Source organism: Hemibagrus wyckioides, linkage group LG10, assembly GCF_019097595.1.
Source record: "Hemibagrus wyckioides isolate EC202008001 linkage group LG10, SWU_Hwy_1.0, whole genome shotgun sequence".
Lineage (NCBI taxonomy): Eukaryota > Metazoa > Chordata > Actinopteri > Siluriformes > Bagridae > Hemibagrus > Hemibagrus wyckioides.
The window spans coordinates 11,745,438-11,768,938 of NC_080719.1; the positions used below are offsets into that span (position 1 = coordinate 11,745,438).

Genomic DNA, 23,501 nt, shown 5'->3' on the forward strand with positions numbered 1-23,501 from the left:
TCAAAGACAGGCCACAGAACAGAAGCAATGGGACAAGGACGGGGACAGGTCTGAGTGCAGGGATATAAACTAAGCCACAAAATCCCTGGATCCACACAGTAGGCATGTTTTCATTTCTACTAGACATGTACTGATTAACAGGTACATAAAATACTGCAAAGTTGAATACACATGATACAGGCTCTTGTACAGTAGTGTGTGATGTTCAGAAAGGAGCAGGAGAACAACTCTTATTTGGAATAATATAAACTATTAAAAACAAACTTACACATTACTGCTTCCGCTTGAATGGTGTTCATGTTAAAAATATCATGAACTATTCATTCATTTATAGTTCATTTTACTGTCCATGAAAGAAATTTGTTCCTGTTCTCACCTTATAATAGCTATAGACAGCCCCTCCTTGTTCCCATCCTAAAGATGCCCACAAACGTAAAGTTTCAGATTTAGGAAGCGCAGACAGGAGACTCCTTCCATAAAATGTTTATTTTAGTTAAAATTTTTTTATTTTTTATTTTTTATTTGGTGGCTCAGTGGTAGGTTACTCGCCTATCAGCCACTAGATGTAGTGCCGGTCCCAAGCCCAGATAAAAAAAAATGGGAGGGTTGTGTCAGGAAGGGCATCCGGCGTAAAACCTGTGCCAAGTTGATGTGCGGACCAGTTGGTCCGCTGTGGCGACCCCTCACACACGTAGGGAGCAGCCGAAAGATCAACAACTTGTTTATGTGAAGTGTCTGCCATACAAGTCCCTCTGAGTCAGCTGTACAACCACAAATACCACAGGTATGATGGCATATAAGAGACTGACTCACCATACAGCAAGCATACAGTACTCAACCTAGCAGAAAAACCTACTTTGAGCTAGCAAACCACATTCAGATTCTGGGTATCTCTGGGTCCACCAAAAAAAAACCCTGTGATCTGCATCTGTACCACTGGCAGAACTGTTACAGCAAATCAACCAACACCATCTGACCAATCAAAATCTAACAGCGCCATGGTGTAAAGGTGTATAAAGCTCCCATTTAATACTGAATAATGATTAAAACCTGACTTAGCGAACAGTAAATAAGAATCAGTGATAGAGAAAGAAATGTCACTTCAGATCCTACCTGAACATGATGAACCCAATGGACTCAACGGCAGCTCTGCGTACATCATCGTTCACATCACTGACCTGTTCATTAAAAAAAAAAAAATTGTTCAGCATGCAAGATATGTATGTTATTTTAGGATGTTTCCAGTAACTCATCAATTCAGACAAAATAATGATCTCTGTATAAATGTATTCTGAAATGGCTGTGTATTCATAATGGAAGCATGCTCTACACACACCTAATTTAAATAAATACGAATTATATTGATCCTTATTAGACGTTATTGAATAGGGCATGGCATGCAGGTCACTTGTAGATCACATGACCATAACATGTCTATAGTCTGTACCTGTGCTCTGAAATCAATAACTTGCCTAAAAACCTGCATTTTAAACTTATGGTTTCAGTGAGAGACAATAGAAGAAAGTGAGTGATTCTTAGATTGTCTTTAAGAAAACATGTGAAACCTTTTAAACTATAGGATATATCGCAATCTGTACGAACATGCTCAGACAGGATGTATATTCTTTTCTTCATGCATGGATGTATTTGTATGTAGAAATATTTACAGAATTAGATTGGATTAATTTTCCACATGGAGCTGTGTAAAACAGGGCCATAAAGAGTTTGCATTACTGTGAATTCAATGCAATATTGAATTCAACATTCAAAACCAAAGTAATGCTTGAAAACTGTTTGATAGATTTGTCAGGGATCAGGAAGAAAATGTACAATTACCATCACGTATTCTCAAGTTTAGCCACTTATTTCAAAGAAAATACTCCTGTACGTACTTGGAAAAAATAATGTGCGCACAAGTGTAAGACAGAGAAAGAGACAGACGGGTGTGTGATATGCATAAACCCATCCAAATAATCCTAGATTTATTTATTTTTTTTTTTTTTAAATGAAGTGTACCACACTAACACCATTTTGTCCATTTGTCTCTTATTTAGAACATGCTTCTATTTTGCTATCATCTTTGAAATTCTGTAACGCAATATCTTTGGTCTATCATTTCTTATTTTATTTATATTTTGTTATATTTGTCCTTATTCCATCACACAGCATAATTTATATATACTTGATCTTTTTTTTATGTTTATTTTGTTCCATTTACTTATTTTTCTAATTTCTCCTTCTCTAGATACGTCAATTTTATCTAAGGCAACATAATTTAGTAAGACAGTGAATACAGATTACACAGTTGTTTCACATTTCAGTTCCTGAAAAAAAGCATGAAAATTGAGCAGAAAATTGGGATGAACTGAGCAATTTTTCACAAACGCAACATAAAAAAATGGCGCCACCTGCAGGGCGACAGACTACACCTATAGAACTGACTTATTAATGGACTTATTAAAGTGAATAGATTAATATAACTATAGTTATTTTGAACAATAGTGACCGTCAGTTCAATGCTATGTTTGGGTAATTTTATAAAAATGTTGTGGGTATTAAAGTTTTAGGAATATGGGACGAATACAAAGACACAATCAGCATAATCATGTTATTACATATGATCACACAAAAATATTTTTAATAGAAAGCATCTAGGAGTCACAGCATCTAATAGTTATTGAAAAGATCAAGTTAAGCTTCTGTTAATGATGGCAAAACTGTTATTTGTGAGAAAATGAGTCTTCTTTAGAATTTTATTTAATTGCACCCAGTATATATAGTCATCAGCTATACATTAATCCTCTTAATATACTCCTAACACACCTGCTCCAAGCCATAATGAACGCTAATGGTTTATGGGGCTGCTCTCTAATTAAGGGGAATAATTGAATTTAGAAAAATACAACAGACCCTAAAACAGTCAGAAAGGTGTGAAATTTTACTGTTTTATATACAGAATAACTAGTTGCTTATAAACATATAAATTAGACTAACCTTGTTCTTTTCATTACAGGAAACCACTTGGTCACTTGGTTTAAGCCACATAAATAATCCATAACTATTTTTATCTTTAACTATCTTTATTAAACCACTCATACATCACTTTAAGTACACAGGAAGTCCTGGCCAGCATGGGAAAGAGAGAGAGAGTGAGAGAGACATACCGCAACATGCAGCAGGCGTCGGATAGCCTTGTTGTTTCCCGAGCCGCAGTAAGCCATGCCGACTGTGTACATTCCTGAGCGACGCAGAATCGGGTCCTAGGCGGGCAGTGAAATAAAACAGAGTTTCGGGTTTGTGCCAAGCATAAGTCAAGGCCGTTTTTATCATCCGCTCATCCATCTATTTGAATATGAGAGCAGGGGGGTTGAAATAATAATCCTCCTGTGTCATGGTGTAAAATAAATACGACAGGATTCTCACTTAAGGATGTGCTCTCATTAAAATTTGATTACGGTTCCAAAAAAATAATGGGTCAATAATTTTAAAACTAAATAATTTGTGCTTACTTTGTCCCTGCAAAGGCTCTCGATGAGCGCATCCGCTTCCTCCATTCTGCCGTACATGACCAGGGCGATGCCCACTGCCAGCCCGCGTAGGATTTTCTCATGCTGTGTCTCCTGAGCATAACCCACCATGTCCTCAATAGCCTGAGCTGACTTAGAGCCCAGCATGACCAGACCTAAAGCCAGACCTGCAGCCTCTCCTATAAACATACACAGAATGAAAGACAAAATGAATGAATAGAAAGAAAAAAAAAATAAAGAAATAATTCACAAAACAATAAAAAAAAACAGTAAGAGAGGAAAAAATTAAATGGATAAAAAGGGAAAACTATCAAGAGAGAGGAAACCCCCACCAGAAATGAAATAAATGGAGGAATAGAAAGAAAAACCTCTAGTAATAAATAGAAAGAAATTATAAAGAGAACACAGCAATAAATAAAGAAAACAGAAACAAACAGAACGAGGAAAAAAACTGAAAAAACTTTAAACAGAAGATATAAAAAAATAGATATTCATTTACCTGTGACAGCATCATCTTGGTAGAGGTTTGATTTTAGTAGTTCATAAACATCCTGTCGGGCCGTACCAAGGGCAGCTAAGCCGAGACCCAGAGCGCCGCCATGACGCACAATCTGTACAAAAGAAAAAATATATATATATATACGTAAATAAACAAACCATCAGCTAATGTTCTGCGATTTTAATAACTCGAGCAAATCTGCAAATTTTAGGAACTCACATCATTGCTAGCATTTTTTAGCTGACTGAGGAGATAATCGATGATGTCCCCCCCGTGGTTGGCGTGTATCAGTCCGAGTGCATAAAGTCCTCCACCTTCCTGGTAAGCGGAACCTGGTGAGGTGTCTTTGGGCAGGTATGTGGCCATCAGCTGCAGGGCTTCCTTTTCATGGCCCTGAAAGAAAAATATTTCATGTTTTGACTTTCAGTCACAGAAATTTATCATGATGTTAATAAAAAAGTATTTCTAAGACAAAAACTGTTTACCCTGTGAATGACACCAAGACTTGCTGTGGCTGTGAACTTTGCCCAATTTGTAGCTCTTGCAAGCCACTCTAGATTTTCTCTATAAAAACATTAATAGTGTTTAATATCCATTCAACATTACACAGCATTTAGTGGTCGATAGTATGATAACATTCATCATCATGACATATTATTCAAGTTTCATGGCAAGTTTAAAGACATGGCACACACAACAGAACTGATGGACATCAGGCTCTGGCAAGACACCTGAGCTAGCTGATAGCACCGCCTTTTGCATTTTCATGAACATTCAATTTCGTCATCATGCACCAAATTTCTTAAACCTATCTTTAAACTATACCTTAAACTTTCTCACAGGAAATTATTAAGAGTAAAACCAAATTTGGTGACCCTGATAAAGATTTCTAGAGTGCTTAAGTACAAAGGAATTTTTGATGTTATAAATGGTACACAGATAGACACCATGCAAACTTGATACACTGATATATTATACAAAGTGGCCTAAAGTGCACATGCATGTTGAATGATGCACCAAAACCACATTCACAAGCCAATACCGTCTACACAGACATTTTTACAGTATTGGTGCTTGGTCCCTTCAATCGCTAGATATAAACATTATTAAAACTGCAGCCAGAAATGCATCCATTTTGTAAACCTACGATCTACAGCATTCTTGAGACTATTTTTATACACTTAGTGTGTCAGACAAACACAACACCAATTTAGTGTGCTGGAGATACTTCTCTGATACAGATTTCCACTGAACTCTGAGTATAGACTAGACTATAGTCCCCCCCCCCCCCATAGAAGGTTGGAGTGATGTTCTGTGTTTACTTTACAACTGAAGTAATGTAGAGTTTTAAGAATACATTATAAATCAGTTTGCCTTTTTTTCTTCCAAACAGCTGTACATGCAAGCTGCATTAGCTGTATGTTTTGCTAAGAAATCATGAAAAAGCTGAAAGATTGAAGACAGAAGATCTGTTTTTTCGCTGACCAATTCTGAGGTCTTGAAACAACAAGATATTTGAAACATGCTGTCACTCTTTTAACCATCCATTTTCTTGTCTTTACATAAAAGTCAAGGTCTTGTTATCACAAATAACCCATTCTCTCACGTCTTGTGCCCACAATATGAGATGGATATGTTTTTAATCTTTTTTCGCTTTAGAGGAAACTATATATTTAATAAGCTCAACAATAACATTAATACTTGCAATGACAAACACACCTGAGAAATTGGTCGCTCGTAGTTCCTGTATGCATGAAGGAGTTTGCTATAACAGTCGCCGTGTGGCATACCGAATTTCGTACCGCATCCTAAAATTTTAAAATAAATAAAAATTACCCACTTAAACCAAGACATTCAAACATGTTTCATTTTAGCAAATCAATTTTCATACTTTTATTGAAAAGTTTTAATTCTGCCCATTATTGTCTATACAAATAGCATGAAGGGGAAAAAATAAAGCTAAAAAGGTTCAAAAAATATAAATGTTAAAACTGAAACATTTTTGCTGTAAACACTAACTTGTACCTTTGTGTTTTTGAGGATCATTAAGTCTGTATTGTTGTTTCGAATGAGGAACTGCAGATGAAGTTCGATTGCCATTTCACCGCTGAGGATCTTGATCATTTTTGAGTTCTGGTCTTTTAATTCGTCCTTCTGTTAAAAAACACAAGCAATAATTATGGGTAAAATAATTTTTTTAACAAATTTTTACTACTGCTATTACTGCTTAAAAAAATTATTTAAAAAAAAAAAATCTCAATAATGCATGATAATTGAACCATGATTTGACTTTCCTAATGAATATTTTTTATTTCAGTTACAAAACCAAAAACGGCAACAAAAAAACCACACACACTTTATTCTTGAATAATCTGGTCCACATAATATTTGCTCTATCCAAGCCTGTTTATACTGACATTATTACAAAATACATCACACATAATACATGCATTGTTTAATCTGGTCTCAGGGCTAAACTTCAGGTTTTTAATCAGATTTCTTGAAACAATAATAACAGATTTAATCTAAAATAAAGATATATTTTACATCTAAACATTATATTTCCAAATAAGAATACATTTTTGCTAGATTTTACCAAATTTATTCTAAAATGACATTTTTTAATTGTTATTAAAATGAAGCACATCATTCAGTTTTTCCAGGTCATGCATGATAAAAGTTAATAAAATCATAATTACCACATCTGCAGCTTTTCCTGCAGGAGAACTGCCAGCTTTATCATCAGTCTCCATCGCGTCACTGAAAAGAATTTAGTCAGAAGACATTTGTAATGAAGTTAAACAAAAATTCACATGTTTAATGTTACCAATTTCATAACACACACTAGCAGTCAATTAAAGAGCTTGCATGGTAGCATTAATATTGTCCTCTTCTGAATATATTGCTTTGCTGGCGTTTCCTCATTTGTAAGTCACTTTGGATAAAAGTGTGTTAAATAAATAAACGTTACTTTGGGTTCACAAACTTTAAGCAGCCAGGGACAGCTGTACCTCCTCAGTACAGACTTATTTAAAAAACAAAATTAAGATATTTGCAAATAAGTATTATTACTTAAATGCTTATAATATTATTTTACGATTTTATTAAAGCCATAGAAATTTTCATTCCACTGAACACATTGGGGCCCAGGTTAATAGTTTTTTGGTGGACACATATATAGAGCCCCACACACATATGCAGAGCCCCTGGACACAAACATGCAGACAATTAGATTCAGGCAAACATGCCACAACTGGCAGACAGAGACAGACATACAAATCAGAGTCACAGACAGACACCCGGAAAGTCAGACACACACAATATGCAAATAGTTTGACGTTGGATGTAAACACATTAAAGCATGTTTAATGCACATCCCACACAACTAGATTCAGAAAGAGAAGCTTTACATCTTAGGAAATGTAAATTATAATTTTAAAGTGAACATACTTATCTAATGAACAAGTAAACAAAAAAATTGATGGAACACCACAGTGAAACAAACATGTTCCACTTATGCATATCCAAAAAAAAGTGCTCTGAACCTGGTTTAAAGTTCACCTGTCTTTTTCCTGTGTTGGCACAGTGCCAGTATTCGTGGAGCCGGGAACAGAGGGGATCGGAGTGCCAACTGTGCGAAGGTTCTGGATAACAGAGGACAGGAACTGCTGGCTCGCACTTTCATACAAGTCAAAACAGATCTGATATGCCATCAAAAGGTTGTCCTCCTTCACTAGCTTTTCCAGGATATCGCTCACGGCTTGAGGATCGTCCAGGAATATCAGGCACTGCAATGGAAATGAGCATTAACATTAGACACCATATAATAACACACAGCGACGTGCTGTTTATATCCCTGCTTCAGGAGTGCATCTCACCTGGCACACGTTGATAAAATCAGGCTTCTCCAGATTCATGTAGAGCTTAACGAGCACTCGGAGAACCTCATTACGGAACTTTTTATTTTGCATCAGAGACATGCAGATCTTCAGGCTGTAGGCCAGTAGACCACTGACATCATTCTGCAGAGGGAAAAGAATACAACAAGAGCTGACATTCTCCATTAACTATTTAGCAACAATGCTGCTAAATTCAGTATTCTGATTGGTCAGGAGGTGCTGATTAATTTTTTGCTGATTAACAATGCAGCTGCAAATCACATTTAAGTTTACTGCGCTCATTCTAATGAAGACATATGCTGTTACAATATATATATATATATATATATATATATATATACACTATATATATATATATATATATATATATATATATATATATATATATATATATATATATATATATATATATATATATATATAAATAAAAGGAATTTCCAGTATTAACCATTTGTAACAGTCACAGGTTAAGCTGTAACTTTTGTAAGTTGCCAAATCACAGTCACATAAGTATGAGAAAATGAGAAAAGGCAATTATAGAAAAATATAATTGTGACGATGCTTAAGCCCTCAACCTCTTATTGATTATTTTATTACAACAGCACCACACAAGAGTGTTTATTACTTACATAAATGAACATAACTATGGGACTGTCATCTACAAGGCTGGCACATTTTCTCTCAGAAGAGTGAGCCAAGGACCTTATAAATAAAAGCCCTTATAGTCTGTGCTAAATAAAGCACAACTAACATACCGCTTAAAATTCATCTAACGTGGCACAAATAAATGTTAAAAACCATGAACATCATTTCATTTATGAATCACTCCAACTGTACCGATTCAAGGATAGTTTTCTCAAACACGTCCAGGCGTCTGGTCTCCAGTGCAATCCCAATGGCCTGCTTGTACTTGTGATCGTCCAGGCATCGCTGGAACATTTTATTAACGATGCCCTCCAGGCGAGGATCAATGGTCTTTTTCTCTTCATCCTCTGGCAGCTCTGCATTCTCCACACGCAGCTTCGTGTAGTGATCAATACATTTCGCTGTCGGGAAACAAAATCAAAAACTTTTCTTTTAATCTTTAAGGTTTCGTAAGATATAATTAAGATCTGTGTGCAGGAGGTCAAGGGGATTTGGCGATTATAATATCAGAGGAAATTGGTGGATAGTGGAAGATAGTACTGAATGCCTCCTAAATTCTGAGAGGAAGGAAAAGATAGGCTGAAATAATAATAATAGTATAATATACAAAATATTGTGATAGTTGTATGGTGTGATTGGATGGGAACCTCAATGACCTTTTAAAACTACACCTTAAAATGCATTTCAGTCTCTTTTTGTTAATCTTACAGTAATTTAAAAAAAAAAAAAAGTCTATAAAAAGAATAGAAATAACAATGGGTAACATACTGTACACACTCAAGGAAGCACAAAAACACATTTACTATTTTTTCTTCTAAAGAAATTGTCATTTTCAACACACTATGTTTTTTAAACTGCCAATTAATACATTTTTAAACTAGTTTATCACTACATACCATGCAAACAGAACTCACCAATAATAGTTTCCACGTATTCAGAGTCGTCAGCGACGTTGAAGAGATCTCCAGCACCCAGGGCATAGTTCAGCGACTCCTCAAAAGCACCAAGGTGGTAAAACACTTTAGAGGCCACCAAAGCAGCAAATGCTCTGCTGCGGAACGTCTCATCTTCATACAGGACCTCACTGAGAAACAAACAACATGTTCTTTTTCCTCTCTAAAACAATCTTGTCTTTAAACTGTCCACTCCCTTTCAGATGTTCAGTCTTGCATGTGTACAGTTAGAGGCTAAAAATACAGCTTTCCTTTCATCCAAAGTGTGTTTGGAAATGATCAGCAGGATTGGCTTTCAGTCTGTGGACTGTTTCCCAATTTGAGCTCACTTTCCAATGATGCACAGGAGGGAAGTGTGTTGATATTTTGTAAATGTAAACAAGTGTGGTGAGTGAGACAAGCGTAGACAATGACCAGTCAATGTTTAAAAGAATCTAAAGAAAATCCTACTTACATTTTATCCACAGACTCCGAGATTTCAGCCCAGAAGTCATTGACGATGGAGTTGAGCTTTTGGAGTGCAAACTCCTTCAAATGAAAAATAAAATAAATAAATAATATGAAAATACATAGATTATACATGGAAATATTAACATGACTAAACAACTAACCAACCGATGAGACACAATCAAGCTAAAAAACTATCACACCGAATATATAAATTCTTTAATTAAATCTTATTTATTTGTTATAGAGCCCCATTAAACAGCATGATTTGCAATAATTTCACATTAACACATTTGCAATTAAACAATCATCTTCCACACCACATGTTTTGTGGAAGCACTACTGTGAAGGATTTACAAATAAATATTTTTGTATCCAGAGCGATTAATGAGGCTCGCTATGTAAGAAGATCGTTGCATAACTGTTACCTTCAGTTGTGGCTCATCCTCATCCAAGAGGGATATGATTCCAGCTGCAACCACAAAAAAGAGAGAGAATTTACAAAATTTAGTCACGTACATATTTCCTGTTCTGTTCTTGTTTTTTTTTTTAATGGTCCTCCCATTCCTTTAGGTACAGGTACACTATATTTAGCCAAAGGTTTTGGGACACACCTCCAAATCATTGCTGCTATCAATGTTGCTTAGTTGCAGTGAAAGGAACTCAAGGATTCAGCATACCAAGACATTTTGGACAATTTCATACTCCCAACATTATGGGAACAGTTTGAGGATGACCCCTTCCTGTTCCAACATGACTGTACACCAGGGAATAAAGCAAGGTCCATAAAGACATGGATGAGAGAGTTTGTGTGAGTTGTATAGAGGAACTTGTCTGGCCTGCACCTTAAACCTGATAGAACATCTTTGGGATGAATTAGAGCGGAGACTGAGGGCCAGGCCTTCTTGTCCAACATCAGTGCCTGACCTCACAAATGCGCTTCTAGAGGAATGGTCAAAAATTCCCATAAACACACTTCTAAACCTTGTGGAAAGCCTTCCCAGAAGAGTTGAAGCTGCGAAGGACGGGACAACTCCATTTTATATTCATGTGCATGTAAAGGCAGATGTCCCAGTTTCGGCCTGGCTCACAGTCTCCACTCTAATTCATCCACTCTAGTTGAGGTCAGGACTCTGGGCAGGCCAGTCAACTTCTTCCACACCAAACTCACTCATCCGTGTCTTTATGGACCTTGCTTTGTGCACTGGTGCACAGTCATGTTGGAACAGGAAGGGGTCATCCCCAAACTGTTCCCACAAAGTTGAGAGCATGAAAGTGTCCAAAATATCTTGGTATTCTGAAGCATTAAGAGTTCCTTTCACTGGAACTAAGAGGCCAAGCCCAACCCCTGAATTCAATGATTTTGAAGGGTGTCCCAAAACTTTTGGTAATAATGCTTATGTCCTTTAAAAGCGCAGTGTGAGAGTGTGTGATTCCACATCTGGCTATGAGTGAACGAATAACTGAATGAATGAATGAATGAATGAATGAACGAATGAATGAATGAACGAATGAATAGCGACACCGAAGAGAGGTGATTGTTTAGATCGTAAAGAAAGTTAAAGCTTCAGGGTGGTAGAAAAAGTGTGGATAATGCACCTGAGAACTACTTAAATGATTAATTGAATTTCTACGTCAGATAACTACTAAAATAAAAGCCAGGCTTTCGGTCATAAAGAAACAATTTTACACATTTTAGTCTTTAATTAAATCATAAGCAACCTCCTGAGACAGCATCAGATGTACAGCACGGTGATTAATGCTTTATTTAATATGAAATTTGCTTCACAACTGTTCACCAAAAATAAATAAACAACAATAGACAGTATAAGCTAAAATCCTACACTAGTCAGTTACCTTGGTTTATTATCACACACTAACGCGAACAGTGACACTAGTAGCTAGATAATCAACCAGTTTCATTGAACATGAACATTTTTTTATTTAGCATTAATCCGAAAGTAGGGCTCACTCACTAAACATTACTCGGTTAGCTAACCGGTCCGCTTCTTTTACAGGCGCTTAAAATGCAATGAAACATCAGTTTAGTAAATAAGTAATATGTACCATTTCCTACACGTTAATACTGAAACCAAATAAAAATTAGAACTGTAACCGGAACCGTTAACGCTAATTTAACTTAGCTTAGCTAGCTAGCTAGCTTGGCTAATGTGACTCAGCTAAATCAATTGCTTTTCTACTCATGGTTTTCTTACCGGCAGAAGTGATCATGTTTTAGCTTCGAACTCTCCAATCTGCGTCCGAAGAGTGACCAGTCACTGTCACTGAGTTTAACAGGCAGACAGATGAAAATGAAAATAAATCTATTAACGGGAAATCAATTAGCTGATGAACAACAGCGATTTACTTCAGCGCCTGTTCATCTGCACTTTCTGCTATACAGCAGCTGCATCCCAAATATCAATAAAAACAAACACAAGTGCACTAAATAGGACACATGAGCGAGGCACCTTTCGTACTTTATGAAGGGCACTCACAAAGGAACTACGTACGGATTTAGAATTCAACCAATAAGCTGCCCGTCGTCTAGGACCACCAAGGATACGAAGCTACCCGGAAAGCCATTATTTTACCGGACACTTATCTAATTATATACTTAGGTTTAAAATTCTGTTTTCATGTTGAGAAGAAACACGTGAATAATATTTTCAAAATAAACCTTAGGCAAAATATTACACTTTTTTTTTTTGAAGAATGTAACAATTGATTTAATCGATTTTTATATTGGCACTATACTGGACATCTAAAATACACAGGCGTTAAAATTGTACGACACACTTTCGCCACCTAGTGCTTCATATTAGCCATGACAGATCGGATCTATCAAGCTCTAGTATAATAATGACATGCAATTAAATATTTTAAAAAATGTTAAAATGTACTGTACATGTATAAATAATGTACTATTTATTTATTTATTTATAAATAATACTCTTTTACAAATCATGTTTCTGCTTGAAATAATACAAAAACTCTATAATAAAATTATTCGTACAATTTTTAATACACATTAATTGAATGCATGGTATAACCGCTACTGAAAGCAGTTTAAAATGCTGGGTTTTTATTAATGATCATGTCAAGTTAATAATTATTCTATTTTTTTTAAAAAATTCTGTGTGGGATTGGAAGCCACTTTTTAAGTAAAAGAAATGGGTTGCTTATGCATGGGAGCAATTTGTGTTGTTTTTTTTATATTGTTACTAATAAATATTGAAAGCTAATGTGGTGACATGACATTTCTAAACATAGTTATAGGAGAAGAGACAGGAAGGATTATTACTTTAGATTTAATATGTAATACTGAGGCACTTAACCTCCTACAACCTGGCATCCACATACGTGGACATTACATTTTTGGTTGTGTGCACCATAATACTTAATTCTTTGTAACTGGAACCTGTTGCACACAAAAGATGTGGCTTCATGTTCAAAGATAATATCTGGTTATTCCAGATTCCAGGTTCCTCCTAACCCCAAATAGGCAGAAGAAATCTAAAATGCAAGCTCAGGTCTTAGGAGGTTAAAGCATTTTAATTTCTCTCTAGTGCACCCGGGAAATGATTAATCCCTCTTGTGAGAGAGAGCTGGTTGCATTCCAGCACTATTATAAAAGTTTTTGGTGCCACCTGTGGGGAACAATGAAGGCTAAAGGAGGCTTAATGTGACCTGATTTAGACCAAGCAGTGGAAAAACAAGAAACAGGCACTACTTTCATTACATTTCTGTTAAAGTGAATGTAACTTTATCTTCTTTATGTAATATCATCTGTTGGCTCACCAAACCAGTTCTCTTTTCCATAACTTCCATATATATATATATATATTATTTTTCTGATGGTGTCTGCAAACAACTTCAGGTTAATTTCAATATAATTATCATTATCAATATATTATCATCATTCTTCTTTTTTTCCCCTTCGTATTATTAGTAGTATTATAATATAAACAATCAGAAATAAAGGTACAAACTGAACCAACTGTAAGTGTTGGTGACAGGAAGGGGTTTAGGAGAGAGTTGTAGCTGGTTTCCTAATTTTATTTTCTCACAGTGATGCATGCATTATCTTGCAGCATCACCACTAAACAAAGCGACATTCACACATGACATCCATTAACACAGTGGAACCAGTGGATATCATCAGGTTGCCATTTTTTGCCTTCAGGGACATAGAAGTGTTTAAAACCCAGTGACCCCTGTGAAAAATTCTAATTCTGGATTCATTATTCAAAGCTCCTCCTTTTATGTTCTCACAATAATTTAGCTTGTTATTTCAGGTTGTGCCTCCAGAATGTTTATTTCAACAGAGTTCCTTTGTTAGTCCCATTTTCCTACACATTGTCCTCCTCCTGCTGTAATTTCACTCTCCAGGCGTCCACCAGAGGATTTCTGTAGCTTCTCAAGTCACCCATAAATAGTCCAGACCCAGATTTCTGAAAAGCTGTCTCGTAGCCACTTTTGCAGTTAACAATACCGAAAAAAGAGCTATCAAAATATATTAAAATAATATGCGACACTTAAAACAGTGACAACAAAACATTCAATCAGACAGTAATTCGTTTTATTTTTAACCTAATTTTTTTAACCATATTTGTGTGATGTTAATACTAGTTTAATGTGGAGGGAACCCCCAAAAAAAGTTCAAAAACACAAAACACTTTTAATCCAAAACTAATACTGTGGAAAATAAAACTGAAATATAACAAATAAAAACAATTGAAATGAAAACTAAATTCCAATCACAGACTGATTGTTAAAACTGTTACATAAAATAACTACAATTGAAATAATAAAAATATTAAAACATAAAAACAAAGGACATTTATTGTCCAATATGTTATTAAATAATTAAACTTTCAATTTTTAAAATGTATTAATCTATTCACTGGACTCCTAGAGTGTTCTTTATATTACTATTGTGTACATTACCTGACTACAGTATAACATAATTCATATAGTAAAAATGTAGCTCTAATTACTAACTCCCTTTGGAACTTTAAAAGAGGCACTGTTTGGTGAATGACATCCTTTTTGTGGTCACCAAAGACAAAAAAAATACATGTTTGCAAAGTCTTTAAAGTCTGGGGATTTTATTTAGCACCTATCAGTAAACTTCATATCCCAATGGTCCTTCAACATTCCTGTTAGTTAATAAATCAAATGCAGCAGGGAAATTTCACAGGTCTGTTCATTTCACAGGTCATGGGGTCATTTTCAGTCTGTTAGTAAATCTGATGTCAGGACTGTGAGCCGGAGTTCGTCTGTAACGGAATTCCTTCCTCTGTGCTTTCCGGATCACCTGTAGGGAATGATGAGTGAGTGTTAGAGAGTTAGAGCTTATGGCAAGTTAAATGAACACAATTCTCTCCGGCTCACCCTTCTGTGCCTGAGCATGTGTCGTCACTTCGGCATGTTCTCTACGTCCTCTTCTGATCCAACGCTGTAAGAACAGCCAGAAAATATTTCGCTTACGACTCAAGATGTTATCTACAAAACAAAGAATGAACTGTGTGTTATATACAAGTGTTCTTTTGCGTCAAACAAAACAAAAAGCCCTTTACCCTGAAGGCTGGGGACCAAATCTTGTGACTAAAAATGTGGCACAGTGCCAAAATAGAAAACAGCAAAACTATAGAATTAGCTTAAAAATGCAGACACATAACTCCTTTTCTGTTACTACTACTATTATTACCTTAATAATAATAATAAAAATAATAATAATATTATTATTATTTACTGCTGTGCTGTGTTCAACTTATAAGTCAGAACATGGAATTATATAATTTTTAATCTGTGAGCCACAAAGGAGGAAAGAACGCTTGCCTCCATGGGGGAATCTTTCTTTGGTTTTTGTTAGTTGTAGGTTGGAAATTTACAGGTTTTAGCTAAATACAGTTTTACTAATAGGCACAGAGGCTATCTCTCCTGACACAATAAGACCACACCTCCTTTACTGGGACTGACATACTGAGACCACACCTCTTTCAATGGGATTGACACACTGAGACCACACCTCCTTCACTTGGATTGACACACTGAGACCACACCTCCTTCACTTGGATTGACACACTGAGACCACACCTCCTTCACTGAGATTGACACACTAAGACCAAGCCTCCTTCACTTGTACAGACACACTGAAACCGCACCTCCGTCACTTTGACTGACACACTGAGACCACGCCTCCTTTACTGAGACAGTTCCCTGGGATTAACAGGCAAAGGCCCGACTGCACAAGGACTTACACACAGACCACCTCCTCCACTGGGGCTCACAGATGCTTAGGCTATACCCCCCTTTACAATACCTAAGAGACAGAAAGGGCACACTTTTTACACTAAAACGGAGATGCAGTAGCCATGACTCTTTTACTGTGACTCGCAAACACAGAGGCAATGCTTTCCTTATGGGAAAACAGGAACTAAAGCCACACTTTCACGGAAACATGGATGCAGAGGCCACGCCTCCTTCATTAAGTCTGAGATACAGAGACCATACCTTCTTCAAACTGTTATGCATGAATGTTTGTATAAACATATCAACACTACATGATAACAAGCTACTTAACCTGGGCTCTGAGACACATTCACAGCTTTGCAGACATTCCTCTTGATGTTTTCTATTCCTTCTACTCCATTAGGAATAAAATGCCCGGTCCATATGGAATCATGTGGATGTTTTATGAACACAGATCTCAATGTCTCCTCCAACAGCGTCACAGACTTGTGAGTCTCTGAGCTTTCAGCATCAGTATGAATGAGGCCCAGTAGCGCCTGGCGACTTCCGTGATTTTTCTTCACTCGAACCTTTACGTCTTTCAGGATCTCCTCCATACACACATGGTTCGCCTGGGGATACCAATATCGGTAAAAATCATATCATAATACACAAAATTATGTTCAATATACACAGTACGTTAAATAAGATTTAGTTTTGCCGGTTTAGAAAATCAATTTACAATTTCATTTAATTTTAAAAATTATGTTCCAGGGTAGGAAATATACATGACAAGAAACAAATTAATAGATGAACAGGCTAACAGATGAACGTTTAATGAGCTACTTGTTGCTAGGTGGTGGCAATTGCATTTTCTATTTGTGGATAATGTATAATTTGTTGCATATTTACAGAAATGTGTCTGCCAAATTTCAAATGGAAAATTTGCATTTGCAATTGCATTTCCTGTGTCTTATAAGCTATGATCTGGTTGTATCGAAAAAGCAATGGCAGTTGCCCTGTTTGCTCTTTCATTTAGAAATGAATGTTTGCAATTTCAACATCACACATGGAGCCTTCTAAAATTCAAATGGAACTGCAATTACCTTTTGCCTTAGCATTTCCAATGCTCGCACAGAAATCGGTCAATCAGTGATAAGGATGGGAGTATACTATGCGGCGTGGTTGTATTTTTTTTGACGTCACTCACAGTCGACGGCCAAGAAGGAACATGTGTGAAACCCTCCTTCTGTTTCTGATTAACTTTATACTATATGCAAAACGGATGATATGAGATAGCAAACTTTGTTATTGCTATTTTGATTTGACAGGGTAATAACTTGTAAGACAAGGGAAACCCAATTGCAAATTCAGTTTGCTTAGTCACTCTGAAATTTGGCAAACGTTCATTTGTGTGAATGAAAATGTAAATGGTATCATGCGATTTGCATTGCCATTTAAATATTTTTTTGGTTATACTTTTTAAAATAGTGTCTTTCTGGGTGTGGATGTGTAAACAACTCAATGAGCTTGTCTATGATTATTCATAGCAACAGCACACTTAGCATCAAGTAATTTCCTGTACTATTGTGATATTTAATTTGGATAATTTTTGGTGATGATACAACCATATAAACTAAGCCAACAATCTGGAAATTAGCATTAGAAAAACTGCTGTACAAAATGCAGTATATGATGCTTAGTTTGTCGCTAACCCTGCAAAAAATATATAAAGTTTCAATTTATATATAGAGTAGAATGTTTGTTGGATCCAGGGACATCATCAACCGTGTATGCTAGTTAGATGCAAAGAATCTGCTTGTGTTATGTTACGTATGTGTGATGTCACTATATGAATAAATACATACATATTGTACACACTTTCTATAAGGCAATGTATGCAAGTTATCCAGGAGCAGCCCTTCGTAACAGTCAGAGATGATGCTGCATACTTAAGTTTTACAACACTGAACAAGGCCCTGAACCCTCACCGCTCCAGGGGCCCCTCTGACCCCAAGCCTCAAAGTTGGGATATGTGAAGAAAGAATTTCACTGTGCTGTAATGTACATGTGACAAATAATGGCTTCTATTCAATGTTTACACTTTGTGGGTTTTTTTCTGGAGCATGACAAGCTAGATTTTTGTCTCATCAACTTCAAGACAAAGAATAACTGTTTATAGCTGCTATAACATCAGAGAGAACAGAGACATGTACAACCGGCAAATTGCTGTGGTGTAAAAGGAATAAAACTCGAGGATGTGCTGTTAAAATAAACTTGCTGGATGTTTTCAGGGTGTGAAATTCATGGTTTGTTCATTTTTCCCTGTTTTGCCACAGCTAGTGTTGGTTAAAACATTACTGTACAGGCGTCTATAACTAATCACGTACATAGGAAAAAAATCTGGAATAAAAACGTGGAAGAGTTTCATTTAATTACCGCCTAGAAACCTCGGTTATTTTGTCATTCACCTTGTTCTGGACGTATCCGTGTCTGAAGATGAAGATGATGATGGCGCAATGAATGGCTCGTCCTTTAGGTGCGGTGATTTTGCGCTTGGGTCGCGCGCATTTCTCGTCCACGTCGGCGTTATTACCGTCTATTCCTTGAGCCCCATGAGAAACAGGACAGTTTCTCGCAGCGGCAGATTTGATGTTCCCGTTCCCGAGGTTTGCGTTTTTGTCCCTCTTGATGTGCACCTCAGTGTGAAACATGTCCATGATAAACTCCTGGAAAAGACTGCAGTTGTTTTCTCCATCCACGTCTCCTACCAAATAAATATTCCCCTTTCCACCGATTCGCTTCAACATCCGATCAAATTCCTCTCGCTCCTCGTCCTCCTTGGTTATGGAGTCGGTGAAGTGACAATCCGAGGCCATGCTCAGTCTTTATCTGCGCTTATTTTATTTTATTTTTCAATGAAATAAAACCTTGCGTAAAGATAGGTAAATGACTTTCAGGTGACCCGGTGTGTTGACAATGTGAGAAAGGGAGCTTTTAAAAAACCTGTCGAGACGCGCTGTGGAAGTGAAGCCGGAAACCAGGAATCACACAAACCACGCCGACTCCAGCTATGGGAGGAGCAAATACAGCAAGCCATGCCCCGGAAGTAGCGTTAGCACCCAAAAATGTTTAAATTATTTTTTATCTATTTTTTTTTTTTTATTATACAAAAAATATATACAGATTTGTCAAAGCATTAACAACTCGCAACAAGTACAAAATAAACAAATACACATTCAAAGAATATATAAAAAAAAATGAAATAAAAATAGATAAAAAATAAAAATAATAAAAAAAACCCTTTAAGCCAGGGGTTAATATTACAATTTAAAGTAACATAAAGCTTCATAGGTCTTTGTCGCTTTTTTTGTTCTTAATTTTGTCTAATGTGGTACCCTATTGTTAAACCCCTTTTTAGCTTTAGTCCATTTTGCAAGTAAAATAAAAATTTGTATAATAAAATACATCATACGTTTGGAATCAACATCGTCCTGTAAAAAAAAAATAAAAATAAATAAATTTGTATACATGTTCCAAACAACCTAGAAATGAAATTAGAAACATCCAACCAAAACATTTGTGAATATAAAAAAAAGATGAGTGACAGATTCTTTGGCATTGCTACCAAATGCACATAAGTTTTCAATATTCAAACTGAAACGTTCTAACAACTCCTTGACAGGGTAAATTCTGTGTAAAATCTTCTAGGATACTTCTCTAATTTTATTATTAATAAAAAACATATTTGATATTGACCATACTTTTTTTTTTTTCCAGTTAAGCGTTAGCACCTAAAAACTAGATAATTCTTATCCTTATCCGGTTACGTTACAGCAGCTATAAACACTAGTTGTCCAACCTTTCTTTTTTTCCTCTCTCTCTCTAAAGTTGACATATCAACAACGAAAACTTTAATTATTGTTCCCTTTAAAAAAAAGTGATTAAATGCATGTTTTCTTTTTGAATCAAATTAGTTCGAAAGGAAATAAGGAGAAGAAATAATGTTCACTGCACTCAAAGAATTCATAAACCTTTGAAAATGACTAGAACTGCATCAGCAGTCAGCAGACTTTGAACCCAACAACAGTACTTTTTGTTTAATCAGAGTTTATGACAGAGGTTTCTGTTCGTCAAATCTTTTATGTTTTTACAGTCTTGCAATGTATAAAGCCACTGAATCTGGCTAAAGTGATTAGTAGAAATGTGTGTGTGTGTGCGTGTGTGTGTGTGTGTGTCATCAGTGAAAGTAATACTGTTTATCAATTACATGTCCAAAGGCTTTGCTACATAGACAGAATAATGGAAGGCTTAAAATGGAGCCTGGTAAGACACCAGATAAAAATGATTTAGACTTGCATGTTGCTGTGGACATTATAAGTTGTTCATACTTATCAGATCAATTAGAATGCAGATCTCAGACACCAAACTAATTTAAGTTTCATGGTTGGTTGATTTATTTATTTATTGGATGACATATTGTTTTAAGTATAAGCTTTTATGTGTTTGTCACTGCTACTGCTTTCCCTTTTTTGTTTTTTCCAATATATTTTTCATATTATTGCCACTTTGACATGTTTAGTTAAAAACCTGCAAATAAAAACCACCACCACTTTGTATAATATGTGGTTTCCTAAAAAAATACCCATCTTAAATAATATCTGAAATGCCTTGGGATATTGTTCATTGAATTTCTCTAGTCATCTTATTTTTTTTATTAATACATGCTTAAAAATTGTCACATGCTTGTATTTTCAAGCTATTTATATCTATATTAACTTAAATTACTTTATGGTAGTTTCATTCAAGTATGTTATGAGTGCAAGCTATTATAGAATGCCCAAACTGGCAGGCAGGTTACACGTAAACCAGTGTTGTCATCACTATGTCCTGATTGAGTGACTCCAAAAACTCCAAAATTGTGTTTCTGTCCTGGTGAATGCCTCACCTTGAATTCTGTGATAAGGCAGTTAATATTTAATAAAAGAGCAGACTATTCACTTGCATTTCTCATTGATTTTCTGCCCTGTTAATTGGTATTTCGGGTAGTATTCTGCCCTTAGCTTCAACAACCAAACTTGTATTTATTTGTGCCATGTGTCTTTTAATTGCACACAATCTTTAAAACCATGGTTCTCAAAATGGGGCCTGGGGACAGAGTTCCCCAAAGCACAACCAGGGGTCCATCAATTGAAAAATTTGTCAGTGGTGACAATCACAACACACCATTACCAAAGTTATTATGTCCATAAATAATATCATCTAAAATCTAATGATCATTTAAATAAAATGCCTTAAAAAGCCTTGCTGGCTCCAAAATATTACTGTACACATTTAAATAATGTTTAATTATAATAGTGTGTTTACAATATAATTCTGTTCAGGGGTTAAGAATTTAAAATAAAAATACAGACATTAAAAGTTTGAGATTATATAATTTATTCACAGTATTCACAAAAGCAAACACAAGAAATATTAATATTATAATAATATAACAGTGCTAAAATACTTAAAATATAAAATATAATAACATTCCATTTTAAAATGTACAATATTAACAACAACTATAATAATGCCCTTTCTTCTTCTTCTTCTTCTTTACCTTTTTATTTGAAATAGAAGAACAAGTATACTGTAATAACAGTAAAATAACAATAGTAGTCATATTCTTCAGATTTTTTTTTATATATAATCATTTAGAATAATTAAAAACTCATAGTAACTGCATATTTCAATTTATGTTATTACTCAACTATTAAACATTTCACATTTATATTTTAAATCAATAAACATGGGTAGATTTCAGTGGGTTAGTGCTAGTGAGAGTGCAGCAGGACTCATGGCTAATGATAAACTGAATTCAGTTTAAACAAAGTGACCTTGCTGACCACCAAACAAATACACACAGTGCCTCCAGAAAATATTCACTACCTAGTTCTTATTTTTGACTAGCTCTTTTTTTGCTGCATTGCAACATCAAATTTAAATATACAGGATTTTTACTTTCTTTGAAATCGTTGACTTCACAGAAATAAAATTAACTAAAAAGAATTTAGAAGCTAGTGCAACAATGAGACATAATTAACAAGTATTAATTAATAAGTATTCACTCCAGAGTAAAAACATGATTCACCTTTTGCGGCTGTTGCTAATGTAATCTGTCTTGGATGTGTTTCTCTGAAATTTTGTTTTCTCAAACTCTGCCAAATCACATGGAGAATATTACTAGACAGCAATTTTCAGGTCACGCAACAGATTTTCAGTTGGATCTGTGCTTTGACTCTGCCATTTTAAATCTCAAACTGTCTTTCCCAAAGCAGTGTCTCATTATGTCAGCAACTACTGTATAAGCAGTTGTTCCTTCACCATCCTCTTTTTCTCTCTCTTGAAGTTAATAAAAAACTCCAAATTGTTATGTTTCTGAGAAATTGACAAAAAAAAATCTGTCCTAAAGATTTTGAAAACAAACAAACAAACAAAAAATATCTGTATGGACATCTTCTATAAATGTTAACTATACTATGACTATAACTCTTTACAGAATGCATCACCATATCAACGATATCACATTTTTCTGATACTTCTGTTAGATACATTTGATACACAGAAAATTGGTAACGCCTCAAGAATTTGGAAGTCGCCCTATGATTGGTTGGATTCTACAAGATTTCCGGAAGATCTGTGTGTCACGTTTTTCACCATCCACCTGAAAACAAAGCCGTTGAGACACTCGATTTCCCTCATGGAAAAAGAAAACCGTTGTGTTTACAAATTTGACAAAGTGCGCGTATGAAGATTAAACGATGGAATTTCCAAATTATGTGAAGTTCACGGGATAGACTCATTAAATTGTACGACTTTCTTAAGTGAACGATCTATGCTTGCCTGCTGGTCTATTTTGTAAAGACATTTTCACTTTTTCACGGCCCTAAACATGACGCTAAACAAAATGAACTGTAAATTGAACAGGGCTGTAGATTTAACATGGTGCTGCATAATATGTCATTTATTAAAATTATAATTAATTAATTAAATGATATAAGGTAAGTCACTGGATTGTTGTTAGAACAACACAAACATTTTTTTAAGTATAAAAATATATTCATTTATATCTCTGCAATGGTACTATATATTCATAATCCTTTCAATAGATGCCAATCAATCAGACACTGAAAAATAGTAAGACATAGAAAACAGTCAAGGAAATTGATGTTTTTTCTTTATTAACAGACCTTTTCTCACCAAAAGAAGCTTTCTAGAAGCCATTAAACAGAAATATTTTAGTGGAGATCTA

At 35.4% G+C, this 23,501-nt stretch overlaps 2 protein-coding genes across 3 annotated transcripts in view; both read right to left on the minus strand.

The window, feature by feature from the left end:
* Positions 1–12,391, minus strand: part of psmd1 (proteasome 26S subunit, non-ATPase 1) — a 39,810-nt gene extending 27,419 nt beyond the window's left edge. The window contains exons 1-16 of the mRNA XM_058400999.1: positions 12,187–12,391; positions 10,399–10,442; positions 9,978–10,051; positions 9,485–9,654; positions 8,763–8,971; positions 7,905–8,048; positions 7,588–7,814; positions 6,726–6,786; positions 6,052–6,180; positions 5,746–5,834; positions 4,512–4,590; positions 4,246–4,419; positions 4,027–4,138; positions 3,510–3,706; positions 3,165–3,260; positions 1,114–1,178 (exon numbers count right to left, since the gene is read on the minus strand). Coding sequence (XP_058256982.1) covers positions 1,114–1,178; positions 3,165–3,260; positions 3,510–3,706; positions 4,027–4,138; positions 4,246–4,419; positions 4,512–4,590; positions 5,746–5,834; positions 6,052–6,180; positions 6,726–6,786; positions 7,588–7,814; positions 7,905–8,048; positions 8,763–8,971; positions 9,485–9,654; positions 9,978–10,051; positions 10,399–10,442; positions 12,187–12,202 — 1,886 coding nt within the window. The 5' untranslated portion in view covers positions 12,203–12,391. The remainder of the gene's footprint in view (positions 1–1,113; positions 1,179–3,164; positions 3,261–3,509; positions 3,707–4,026; positions 4,139–4,245; positions 4,420–4,511; positions 4,591–5,745; positions 5,835–6,051; positions 6,181–6,725; positions 6,787–7,587; positions 7,815–7,904; positions 8,049–8,762; positions 8,972–9,484; positions 9,655–9,977; positions 10,052–10,398; positions 10,443–12,186) is intronic.
* Positions 12,392–14,034: 1,643 nt separating this feature from the next.
* Positions 14,035–19,261, minus strand: LOC131360078 (uncharacterized). Of its 2 annotated transcripts, none has more exons than XM_058400153.1 (4): positions 18,679–19,261; positions 16,560–16,839; positions 15,368–15,431; positions 14,035–15,290 (listed from the first exon to the last, which is right to left on the minus strand). In XM_058400153.1, the coding sequence occupies exons 1-3, from the start codon at positions 19,084–19,086 to the stop codon at positions 15,409–15,411; spliced, it is 711 nt and encodes a 236-aa protein (XP_058256136.1). In that variant the 5' UTR covers positions 19,087–19,261; the 3' UTR covers positions 14,035–15,290; positions 15,368–15,408. The 2 variants fall into 2 exon arrangements, with proteins under 2 accessions (XP_058256136.1, XP_058256135.1); XM_058400152.1 differs by having other exon boundaries at positions 14,041–15,290; positions 15,368–15,478; positions 18,679–19,260.
* Positions 19,262–23,501: the final 4,240 nt, after the last annotated feature.

Excerpts from the sequence above, each read along its gene's own strand:
- LOC131360078 (XM_058400152.1), bottom strand. The coding sequence starts at position 19,086 with ATGGCCTCGGATTGTCACTTCACCGACTCCATAACCAAGGAGGACGAG. Across the intron at positions 16,840-18,678 it reads ACGGATACGTCCAGAACAAG|GCGAACCATGTGTGTATGGA; the intron begins GTGAATGACAAA and ends TGGTATCCCCAG. Across the intron at positions 15,291-15,367 it reads ACATGCTCAGGCACAGAAGG|GTGATCCGGAAAGCACAGAG; the intron begins GTGAGCCGGAGA and ends CATTCCCTACAG.